General features: G+C 29.9%; 2 protein-coding genes across 2 annotated transcripts; one reads left to right on the top strand and one right to left on the bottom strand.

Annotated features, from left to right (window-relative positions):
• The first annotated feature begins 1,612 nt into the window (after positions 1–1,612).
• On the top strand, positions 1,613–10,258 carry LOC119682964 (integral membrane protein GPR180). Its single transcript, XM_038096548.1, has 6 exons — positions 1,613–2,490; positions 8,381–8,843; positions 8,903–9,046; positions 9,119–9,189; positions 9,466–9,755; positions 9,830–10,258. The coding sequence occupies exons 1-6, from the start codon at positions 1,997–1,999 to the stop codon at positions 10,108–10,110; spliced, it is 1,743 nt and encodes a 580-aa protein (XP_037952476.1). The 5' UTR covers positions 1,613–1,996; the 3' UTR covers positions 10,111–10,258.
• Positions 4,530–5,926, bottom strand: LOC119682965 (lipase 3-like). Its single transcript, XM_038096549.1, has 3 exons — positions 5,821–5,926; positions 5,019–5,738; positions 4,530–4,950 (listed from the first exon to the last, which is right to left on the bottom strand). The coding sequence occupies exons 1-3, from the start codon at positions 5,908–5,910 to the stop codon at positions 4,570–4,572; spliced, it is 1,191 nt and encodes a 396-aa protein (XP_037952477.1). The 5' UTR covers positions 5,911–5,926; the 3' UTR covers positions 4,530–4,569.
• Positions 10,259–13,189: the final 2,931 nt, after the last annotated feature.

The following is a 13,189-nucleotide window of genomic DNA, read 5'->3' as shown; positions in this document are numbered from 1 at the left end:
AGCTTCCATGCTTTTTAACTTACTTAAAAATAATTCAATGGAAATTGGACCAAAAATGTCGAATGTTACTTTTAAAAATAAATTTTCCACAAGAGAAATCATCAAAATTTGAAGTATTTATTTTACCTATGTTTTATATTTGATATGGAAACATACAACAGCTGAGCTGTTAACAAAAATAATGAGTAAGTAAGTATTTAATAAAATCTTTGTTTTTATTAATATGTAATAGATTTACAAAATATATATATAGATATATAAATGATTTAATATATCAACTGCACATTTAAATTTTTAAACGATGTATTAGGTCTGTTCCATAAGCTTCCCGTAGAACTTTGAGTAAATATGTTTATATACAACCACGGTTGCCACTTATGGTACTTTAGTACCAAAATTGGTACTTTTTTTTCCGTTTGGTACTCTGGTACTCATGTTCAAAAAATGGTACATTTTCGACGACCCAACTTTATTGTGGATATTGTATTGTTTTATATTTTTTGTACATTTTATATAAATTGTATTTTCTTATAAAAAGACAATAGAAAAATTTTGGACCTTTTTTTACAGAAATGGTACCTTTTTAAATCAATTTTGGTACAGAAAAAAATTTTCAAGTGGCAACCGTGTATACAACTGCGTTCCCCCAGCAAATTTTCGAGTAAAAGAGAGCATCTGAGAGAGCATAACATCTATGTCGAAATTTTAAAATGCTACACACACAGACTTTACTCGTACATTTCATTTCAGGTAAAATTTGTGTTGATGTGTAAATCAGCTGTTTTAGTTTGAATTTAAATGTTCGAATTGTTTATTTGCGCGGCAGTGGTGAAAGCAAAAAAATCTAAAATTTTAATTGTATTATTGTTATAAATAAATCAATAGAGAAATGGATCAAAAAACATAAGTGTTTTGTTAAGTAAACTAAATAATACAACACAGCCAGAATATAAAGTAATTAATATACTTCGAGTTAATAATATTTGTCTGTAATAATAATATAAAATACATTTTTTTTATTAAATTTAATCACCAACAATACTCTAACCCGCTTTATTAAAATAAAATTTAAATTTAACTTAAAATTATTTTTTAATAATTTTTAAAAATATTTATGTTTGTTATAAAGCTTTCTTTCTATTTCTACTGTTTTGTTTTTCAAAAAACAGCTATTCTCGCCAGATTTTACACAATGCTGTTTCATTAAAATTTGAGTAAAAAGCGTAATCTGCTACTTTGTGAAAAATAATAAATTTTAGTATTTTTGCTATGTGTTACGCCCATAGTTTGTACTTGTGTTTTACTCGAGTTTTACTACGAGAAGCTCGTGGGACAGACATATTATTGAATAAAATTTTTCTCAACAAGCAGAAGCTCTCTTAAAACTTTTAAGGAACCTTTTTACACATAATATCTTGATTATACTCGATAAACATAAGTAGTTACAGCTGAGTGGATACAGAATATAACATATACAATATATATTAATATAAAACATAATTGAGTACATTTTTTCATCCTTGCACAATCTAATAATGTAAATAAAAATATTTATTAAATAGTTACTTAGTTTTTTTTTATATTTTAAAACTTAATAAATGTATTAACAATGTAACGCAAAAATGAAAGACTTGCCACAAAAATCAAAAACTCACCACAAAAAACTGTTAGTTGGCAAGTCTAAGAATACAAATTGTGTGTGGTGAATATTATTGAATTGACAGCGTCAATTGTGTTTTGTTGTTTTTATCAATTTTGCTACAATTGCGTGTGGTTGTGTGAATGAAAATATATTGAGATCTTAAAAAAAATGATAACTACGTTGTGTGAAAAATATTAATAAATTATTGCAAAGCAAAATATATGGAAATATACATATAAAAACATATTGGCCACAATTAATAATTGTCTGCCAGCAGCAAATTGCTGGAGACACTAACAAAATATACACATTGGTGCACTAACGATTTGTTTTTGCAAATTGCAATAAAACGCAATGCAACAACCGTCATGGTCATGGCTGCTGGTCTTCTACTGGCTATTGGCGTTCCAACAACTATGGTGTGTAAGTGATGGCACACATGTACAAGGAGTATTCAATACACAAGAATTCTTCAAGTTCATTGTCAAGTTTGGCTTCCAAAAGGCGGAGGCACACTCGCAACGTGAATCTTTTGGCTATATCTATGGCAACATAACATCGAAGGATTCATTTGCAACACCAGTAACACTGGTTGTACTGGACAAGGCAACTTTTGTGGATTTCTACAGCAATCGCACCTATTACAATCGTGAAAGTGCTTGCCAGCACATGTTTAGACGGGTGCAAATACTGGCTTATGACTCTGCTTGCAATACGCACGCAAAACGAGATTTTTTGCGACGTGTGCCGTGTCCACAGGGCGAATTGTGTGTAGATGAAGATGCACCTGGAAACGTTGTGCCTGGAAATCAATTCACTTATGTTATCAGTGAAGTACAACAGCCACGGTAAGTGTTGGAAGAGAAGTGCATGTCATTTTATCAAATTTACCCTAATATTATTCTAACACCTTAGATAAAGGAATGTGATAAGTACGGTAAACTTGTAACTTACATACCATTTGGCATATTAGATAAGAAACCTTTAACAAAAGCTATTATATTCCATTGTAGAAATTTTATTTTCTACGTCACGGAAATTGTTATTAAATATTTTTTAAATGCAATCTGTTTCGCTTCGCAAACAGAAAAGAAAAATAAATTCACCTAAACAGACTGCTCTAAATAAACCTTCAAAACAAAATCTGTTTTTATATATAAACATACGTTATTACGTTAACATACGCGTGTTTATACCAACAATACAAAACCATACGGTTCTGTTTATTGTTTACGCAGCAATCGGTATTACCTACCATTCATGCCGAACTGTTAATTCAACAAAGTTATTAACGTGAATTGTCTTCTCATTATGCCTCTTCGCTTTATTCGCCCGTCTTTGAAAGTAAAAGTGTACCAGTCTTGTTTTTTCCACTGAAATTAAAACGTGTTTTAAATTAGCAAATTAATAATTGACAACTGTTTCGAGACATTATATTTCTCTGTATTTGTTTTCATTCATTATAACTGAGAAGCAATCACACTTCCAAAAATTAACACGAGGAAGTCGTAAAGCCATTGAACTAACTATACTTTATAAAGAGATACTTCTTATTCTCAGTTGATCATTAATTCCTCTTAGAATATTCCTTAAATCTGTTTCAATATTAAAGACTATAATACTTCTCATACCAAATTAAATACATACTTTAGATATAGAGAGGTACTTCTTATTCCTAATAGTAATATTACTCAAACTAATAAAAAAATTTTGTTGTTGTAGTTTGCTATGTTCGAAACCTCTCTTTTAAATACAATAATTTATATTAAGTAAAATAGTCACTGCCGTCATAACTGACCTAAAACACAATTTAATATATCCTCACTTGTATGAATCGTTAAGTAATATTACCTTTAATTTCTACGTATTACGTTTCTAGATCAGGTTCCAAGACTTTTAAGCTTTTTAGTTAGAATCTTATTTCAATTTAATTACAGTATAAATAATCTTACGAACATTTTAATCGCTTAGTTATCAAATCTCAAAATGGTTACAGTCACCTCGGGGAGGTATGCAGATCTGAGGTTAGTTATTGCTTAGTCTGATAAAGTGATAAACAATAATCTAGTCAAGGTGTAAAGATCGGTTTTGTAAATACCTCGAGTTAAAAAGGAGTATTAGTGCTTAAGTGCACTGGCTCAAAACAACTCCCACATAATAATAAATATATTTAAGTCATAGAAAGAGACTAGAGAGAGATTAGATAATATTAAAAAAATAAATAGATCTGTAAATAGTTTAGGCTTAGAAGAATACTTTGTTGTTGTGTGGTGAACCGCGGATATCCATCGAACAAATAATATGAAAAAAATTGCAAATGCATGTACTACGTTTAGGGTGTGGATAGCTAATAGTAGTATGAAATTCGGGGGTTGGAGTGGATTGTTTACGTGTAAGAATAAGCGGTAGTGGTAGGTTCGATTTTATTTGAAGTCATCCTAAATCAAAGCAGAGAAACCTAGCCACTTCAATGGAACAAAGCCAAAGATCGATTGGACTGAAGTTAATGGTTTTTGGACTAGGAAACGGGAAATTAATTAAATTTATGGTATAAAATTCTCGATACCATAAAATTCTCTAAGTCAATAAATATTTAAAATTATATTGTAACTATAAGGAAGATTCTCGAAGTCTCATTATGAAGTAAGCTTTGGATGTCCAAAAAAAACTCTACCGAACAAATCTTCAGTCGTGGAACTCTTTATATCTTAAATATCTGTCATCCAAATAACCGAAACTCTCTAATTTTTGAAATTTTTCAATTACACTGTTAGTCAAAAAATAATAATGAAATATAAAAAGTACAGCTAAACTAAAAATCAAAATCAAAATTTCTTATTTGTTATATGGTCTATATACAGGTCGAAAAAAACGTCAAAAATGTTGGTTTTGCTTTAAAACTTCACAATAAACAATTTATTGTTCATTTATTCATAATCAATCATCATTTCCAAGACTTTATCGTATACATATTTCTTAGCTTCAGTACCCCAAATAAAGTCCAAGTGAGCCCATTTTGGAAATTCTACCAAATAATCGAGATGTACATTGGGTAATTCATCGCGTAGTTGTAGCACATCTTTAAGATCGCACATCCAATCGTTGGCGCCATAGTACAACATCACTGGTGCCAAAGCGTTTTTGATTTTATAATTTGGAGGATACATAGTACCATATTCATAGGGATTACGTATAACACTATAATCGAATTTGCGGAATTTCTTTGAATTATGTTCCTGACAGAAATGTAAGTTTTGGTTAACAGAAGCACCAGCGGGAGAAGTGGCTTTGATATGTTCAAGTAAATCCTATATTTTAATTAATTAAAGACACAATTATAGAGTATCAATAATATTGTATTAGATATTGTACTTACTCTATCCAATTGTTCTGAATCATAACCACCAATTAAGAAGATTTCATTGGCACACATTTCTGCATATGGTGAAGTTGCTTGACAAGTCGCTATACCCATATCTTGTTTAAATTGATTACTAGGCATGAATTCCATAGAACCACAAAGTTCAACCATTGCATTAGGTTGTCCCAATATTGGTGCGAAAGCTCTTGTTAATGGACTCTTCATATTACCCATATAAGCAGCTGGACCCAATAAATGAGCTGACTTAATCTTATTATTGTATTCAGGTCTTTCAGACATCATAACCAAGTATACAGTAGTACCCTGAGAGTGACCAACATATTGCAATTGTGATTTTTTAGTATATTTAAGTATGTAATCAATCATATTTGGCACATCGTAAATACCAATTTCATGCCAACTGAAATTCCAGAATATTTGCCAGTATGTTGGCCAATACTTATGTTTTTTTGAATAAGTATTACCACGTGCATTGCCCATCCATACATCATAACCAGCATCGGAAAGTATATATGCAAGTGCTTTACCGGGACCCATCAAAACCCAATCAGACGATGAACTGAGCATGCCATGCATTAGGAATACAACTGGACGGTCACCGGTTGGGCCGGTTTTCTTTGAGTATGGTATGCGATGCATTGTCAAAATGTATGAATCATCTGTTGTTACTGTATGCTCCTCCATTGGATATCCATCATTCTCAATACGTTCTCCCTATATTTTCAAATATATCAAATACAAAAAAAACAATTTACATCAAATAAATTGTTATAATTGTTTATAACAGTTTAATTACACAGTCCGAGATGGGCCTTTCTCCTGCAGATACATATCCTGCTGCTAACAGGAATGTTAAAACACCGACACCGTATAATAAAGTCTTCATTTTTTGAACTACTTCTAAAAGTAATTGTCTACTCCTTTTATAGCAATTTATTTGCTATAGGTTTGATTTTTTATTTTGCAAACTCAAGTATATGACAGTCTTCCATTGCGATTGTCACAGATAAAAAAATCAAGACAATATGCTTTTATGGTATATCAAAATTTATTGCCGATTGATAATTTAACTACATTTCTTTTTGGAACCCCCACCGATATGGGAACTTATATAGTTAAACATTTATTTTGAAGACAATAAAACTATCAAAATTTTAGAAAGTAAATTTATTAATCTTGTAATAGTAGTTATTGATAGAGACTCATAGACAAATGGCAACGCTGAGCTGATTCATATTCACTAATTTAACAAATATATCTCTATTTTCGTTAAGGTTCCACTAAGCTATGGCACGTTTTGATCTATTTATTTCTAGTAAAACAATTTATCACATATTTTAAAATATTTTTGTGCTATTTATATAATAAATCAACTAACTATCCCATCAGTATTGACGTATTGAAAAACATTTCTGACGATCTGAAATTTACAGAAGGAAAATTATCTGTAGAGATAGTTCTAGGTTATAAATTTATAAAAATTCTTTCAATTTTGTATTATAAACAAAATTGTTTCTTTTTCTTTTTTCTTATCTCTGCTATGATAAACACTTCTACTAAACCCCCTTCGGAGTATTTTTATATGATATATATGATCTGCATAATAAATTTCTACCGATGACCAATGTTTCTTTACTAAAGTGTCTAGAGCTATTTTTAATTTCCTTATCAATTAAATCAATAACCAAACCACAAGTGTGAAACTCGAAAATCCAAATCATTGTTTAAGATTGTAAAATTTATTAGTTTTACTACTGATTACGGTGATTACGGTAATTATTAACTTTAATTTATTAATAGATTTATCTCTACCCAACATATGGCGAAAATTTGAGTTTGATTAGACTTTATAAGTTAACACATCATATATTTATGCGGTTCGAGAAGTAAAAAGACTTTAAGGGTCTGTAGTTTAAATATTTCCATGTCTCCTTTTTCTATTAAGAAATTAAATGTTTTAAATATCATTAAATTAATTAATGTTCTTTATATTTTTTAAAATGAAGTTTGTTAATGTTTGGTTTATGTTTTCTTAGCAGAAATATTAAAACACGTCCAGAAAATTCTCTTTGAATCGTTAAAGTTTGTAAACTAAGGTCTAATCAAAACTGAACTTTTACTTTTCACTAAAAAATATAAACTACAGTCATTCACCCTTCTGGAACCAAATTATATAGAATATATAGAATTTCGAGGTTTTTCTTATATTCTAAACTGGATTGGAATAAAGCTGTAGGAAATCTATAGAATACAATCTTGACAAACCTTATTAAATTTATACGGCTATATTGAATTTGATTCTACCATACAGCTCTACCTAGTGAAGTGATCCTATTTTTCTAAAATATTAATCTTAAACCTTTAAATAAGGTCATAAGGCTTTCATGATGACAGGCCTCACATACGAATTCAACTACAGCATTATTTAGTTGAACCTCAGTCTTTGCATTAGCTATTAGATTTATTCAGTTACATAAAGTTAATTCTACCACGTACTGCTTTCTAGTGTTATGTTGTTGTAGCCTGCAAGGCTTCCTAAGCGTTATCGCCCGTTTTTTCTAAAATATTAATCTGAAATCCTTAAATAAAATTAGAAGAACTACCGCTTATTTATCTTTTCTAAAATAATAATCGTAAAGCCTTAAATAATGTCAAAAGGGCTGCTGCTTTTTACGCTTCCAACTAAAGCATTATTTAGTTTAATCTCAGTTCTCACATTAGCTTTTATTCAGCTAATGTTATGGCCCATCTTTTCTAGAATATTATTCTTGAACCCTTAGATAAGTTCCAAAGAATTACAGCTTTTATGAAATCAACGCTTTACATACGATTCCGACTAAAGCTTTATTTGTTCAACTTTTTTAATCATCAACTTAGCTTCGTATCCAAAGATAGGCTCCAACCGATGCAATAAAGGTTTATTATTTTTTTTTTCTGTTGGTGGAACGGTGTAAATCTGTAAATTCTGTAAAATCAATTTACAGGGTTTGTGAATGTTTCAAGGGGATATGGTACACCTGCATACTTAGCAGTAATCGAATGATTTCTTTCATTATTGACTAAGGTAACTAAGGTATCGATACTAATTTAATACTAATCACATACTCATAAAGAAAAAATGGACAAAAGCGGGTTATAGTTTTAGTAAATAAGGGTTATAGTAAATAAATTAATAATTATACACAGAAGGTTCTTAACTAGATTTATTAGTACCTATATTAAACCTATATTAAATTCTCTTCTGTATAATAATGTATATATAATAAAAAAACCATTAGTGTACTATAAAATAATGCTTATTATTTATATGATAAATATATTAATAATTATATTTAATATATCTATTGATTTTGCAGATTTTGGTATGTTGCAATGGTGGCTTGTTTCCGCAATCGAACAACCTGCAAATGGCATGCATACGATCCGATGAAGTTTGGCAATAAAACAAAAGTGAAAATAACATCAACAAGAACTTTGGCAGATATTTTTTCACATACCTTGGAATATGATATTCATGTGGTCAATAATCATCCAAATAATTCGGCCACTCATCCGTTAACCTATCAATTTTCATACGACCAACAGAATCTATTGGAAATGTATTTAATATTTTTACTTGTTTACGTTATACTACTGCCAGTCCAAATTTATGCAGTACGTCTACAAAAACACCCTGTAACAAAATTGTTTACACTAAGTTTACTCAGCGAATTTGTTAGTTTAACAATGATAACAGCGCATCTGACCAATTTCGCTCTAAATGGTGTCGGTGAACCGAATATGCAAGCAGCTGGAGATATTTTAGATATTTTTAGTAGAGTATGTTTAAGCATTATATTATAATTTTTTTATCTAATATTTTATATATTTTCGCATAGACGACATTTATGCTAATATTACTCTTACTTGCCAAAGGTTGGGCAGTGACCCGCCAACAAATCAGTCGATCTGGCTGGATTATTCTTATGAGCATTTGGGTGCCATATTGTGCATTTCACGTATTACTTTATATATGGGACAAGGTTAGTTTATAGTTTTTGAATATTGTTTTTTTTATTAATAATATATTAAATATATTTTAATAATGATTTCAGACGGAAGTGGATATTATTTCCGACATTGATGAATATCAAACATGGCCCGGTTGGATTGTTCTCATACTGCGGTAAGAATCATAAAAATATTTAGTCATTGGCTTTCTATTGGTTCATTGGAGGTAAGCCGGAGAGCGTTTGAATAAAATTTTTGTAAGATTTCGATATTAAAATTGGTTACAGCGCCCCAAAAATGAACTTCATACGTTCAGATTAGGTTTAAAATTACTTTTTAAATTCTAATTGTATTTCGGAAATTTTGTGGAAATTTGTCTCCAATGAACCAATAATTTTTTTTGCATTTTAAAATATAAATGATAAATAAATATAAATATCTTCCATTTCAGCACTTCCTTTATGATGTGGTTCCTCTATGAATTGCGCAACACTATGAAGTATGAGCATTCCACAAAAAAGTTGGACTTTCTGCTACATTTAGGTGCATCCAGTTTAGTTTGGTTTATTTATTTGCCAATAGTGGCAATAGTTGCATTGCAAGTCAGTCCAATGTGGCGATACAAGCTTTTGCTGGGCATAACAAATTCAGCAGATTGTTTGGCTTATTGCGTTATGACGGGTTTGCTGTGGCCGAATCGCAGCGGACAATATTTATTACTAGCAGGCTCTAGATATGCGGGTGAGCAGTAAAATTAATTTAATTAAAATAAATAGTTTTGTTCTTCAATTCAAATTTGTTCTTTATTTTTTTAGGCATGGATGAGCTAGATGAATTTAATGAAGCGCCACATATAGTACGTGAACGTGAGCGACGTCACAACTCACATGACACTGCCTCAAATAATCCTGTCACGTCACGTCATGAAATTGGACGTTTCAATGGAGGCAATGGACCTGCCGTAAATAGTATGGTGCTGTCCACCAGCATACCACAATCCTTAAACGGTGATGGTTGTGTAGATTTACTTGAAGCTGAAGACTTGGATACCGAACTATTAACTGATTTAAATAAGAATAGTCATATAATTGCATAAAAGAAAAAAAAAACAAATTTCAAATCAGATTGAGCGAAGATTTGATTATATCATAATTAAGAAATAATGTAGAAATCGCTTTTAACGAATTTTCAACGAGACAAATTAGCAAAATACGTTGTGTGATAAATGTGATGTTATGTTATGCTTATATTTAAATATATAATTAAACTTTAAATTGTATTATTTTTTAATATGTGAAAAATAAGTCCATTTAAGCTTAATATATAAAAAAGAAATATATAAAATTAATTTATATATGTATATCAATAAATATATGCGTATGCATATGGATAAAGCAATTGTTAAAAATGACAAACAATTACTGAAATGATAAAAATTGTATATAAATAATACATAAAGTTAAAACAGTCACAATTGCTAGAACCAATCATTTATGGTCGACTAATATAAGTTATGTATAATTTGCATTAAAATAAAATGTATTTTAAGAATGAATGAAATAAAGCGTAGTATATTTGGAATTAATATAATTTTACTTGTCATCACATGCATTATTTTAATGATTACAACATTTCGATGTAGTCAAACAATTTTCTAACATGTAAAACGCCAACTAAGCGCAAAGTTTTATATAAATTTTAAAATTAAATAAATTGTTAAATCTTAAGTACTTTCATCAAACATTAGTCTTAGATAATTTTATATAAATTATGTCAAATTAATAATGCAATATTTATTTAGTATTGTTTTTTAATTAATTGCGCTTATATTGCAAAGGAAAATGAACCGGAAATTTTGCAATGAGAATTGAATATAAATAATGCACAATTAATACTCGGAAAGTGTCAAATTATAATTGTAAATTGCACAAAAATTTGATTTTAGAAATTTAATCATAAATATAAAAACCACAACATATTAAATGTAATAAAATTGTGTTAGTGAATTTAAAAGTTATAAGTATAAGCAAAAGATATATGTACTTGAGTGACGTATGTTTTATTTTGTATTTTAATTATACCAAATTCATTTAAATTACAGTATAAAAAATTGGCCATGTCATATAAATTAATTTGAATGTTTTTTTTTATTTTTTATTTTTGTTTTATTTTTATTGACTTTAAAAACATTAGTGTAGTCGCTAAATTTATGTGAAACATTTTGAATAATTTTTACGTAATAAATTTGATATAAGATTTTATGTAGATTCAGAAAAGTATTGTCTTTTAATTTAATTTTAATTTAGAATATTTTATTGTCAATTATGTAGTTATAGTTACACTCTTAACGCCCATTAAAAATAATATACTTAGTACTAATTTATTTAAAGCATTTCATACTATTTAATATATTTTTCTATCATTTGTTGGTTTACATAAAAAAAATAGAAAGAAAATTTATATGATTTTCAACAGAAATTATAAATTGTATATTTACGAAAATGGACTTCATTCATTCATAAATCTAACAGGGTTTATTAACCACCGCTCCGTGAAAGTCTGTTTTCGTAAAAAATTAAATGCACGTACCTATTTCAATGTACGCAGCATATTTTGGGTTGAGAAAAATTAATATACAACAAATTTTGTATTTTTGCTTAAGTACATAGACAAATTTGGACGTCCATTTTTTATGGTTTCAGCCCATTAAGGTGGCATCTGGAGAAAGGTTAGATTTAATATCGTTATCTTCCTTAACATCTCTACATTACTTACTCCAACCCACCCAATTGTGTAATGTCTTGTCAACACTTTATGTGCTTATTTTCACGTTGGCGTTTGGCTATAACACCATATTTTGATCCTTTCCGCGTTCTGAAAGAAACATAACCAAGCACTATACCAAAGTCAGTTTACACTTTGAGACCATTTAATCCAGATATGCTCAACTGTTATAAAGTTGCTTGTCTAATTTAAAATGTATATTTTCAATGTGTGCACCAACTGTGCATCTTAATTCCTCAACGTCGTCATAATTCATACACCAAATTATGCTTTATTGACTTATGGACTTCCTCCATCGAAATGATAAGTTTATGTCTCTTCACCTATTTTATTTCTTTAGGAAGTCTGCTTCTGCTACACTTTAAACTAACAAGATAAAGTCCTAATGTACATTCAAAAATTATTATAAATATTTTTATTCTAAATTAGCTGCGCACAGAAAATCAAATAAATAATTGTTGCTTTAGTGGATGAAAAAGTGTTATAATTCTATACAATTGCTGCTCCAATAATGCTAGATTTTCCTTCTTTTATTTTAGTTAAATAAATTAAAATTTTCAATTTGCATTTCTTTTGTTTTGGTATTGTGAACAATCGCTGAAACAGAAATACCAGGTGTACATTTATGAAATGAGCGTCTTTTGGTGAAAATAAAACACTAATTATTAATAGGAAAGTAAAAAACATTTCATTCAAAGTATTGGCCATTGCTTTCTACACATTTTGACCACCTTTCTGGCAGTTTGTGGATACCACGCCAAAAAAATTGTTCGTCTTTTAAAGCAAACTAACCAGACATCCAATTTTCGACCTCCTCGTAGGAATCAAAGTGCTGCTCAGCCAATGCGTGTCTCTTCGATGAAAACAAATGGTAGTCGGAAGGAGCCAAGTCTGGTGAATACGGCGGGTGGGGTAGCAGCTCCCAACCAAGTGTTTTGATTGTATCCTGAACCCGTTTTGCTTTGTGTGCAGGTGCATTGTCATGGAGCAGAATTACCTTGCCGTGTCTTTTGGCCCATTCTGGTCGTTTCTCGATCAATGCTTGGTTCAAATTTATCATTTGTTGTTCATAGCGACCAGCATTGACGGTTTCACCAGGTTTTAGGAGCTCGTGGTACACCACACCTTTCTGGTCCCACCAAACACACAGCATTGTCTTCTTGCCGAATCGATCTGGTTTTGCAGATTTTTTTCGTTTAGGATTCTTAAAATAAATCCATTTTACATCGCCAGTAACAATCCGATGCAAAACCGATTTTCTTTCGTGTCTTTGAAGCAAAATTTCACAAGTGTTTTTTCGGTTTTCCATCTGTCTTTCATTCAATTCATCTGGCACCCATTTTCCACACTTTTGGATCTTTCCCATAGCTTTTAAACGGTCAGAAATTGTT

The sequence above is a fragment of the Teleopsis dalmanni genome, chromosome 2, assembly GCF_002237135.1.
Source record: "Teleopsis dalmanni isolate 2A chromosome 2, ASM223713v2, whole genome shotgun sequence".
Lineage (NCBI taxonomy): Eukaryota > Metazoa > Arthropoda > Insecta > Diptera > Diopsidae > Teleopsis > Teleopsis dalmanni.
Note: the sequence above shows the minus strand (reverse complement) of the source record. Positions and strands in the feature narration are given on the sequence as shown.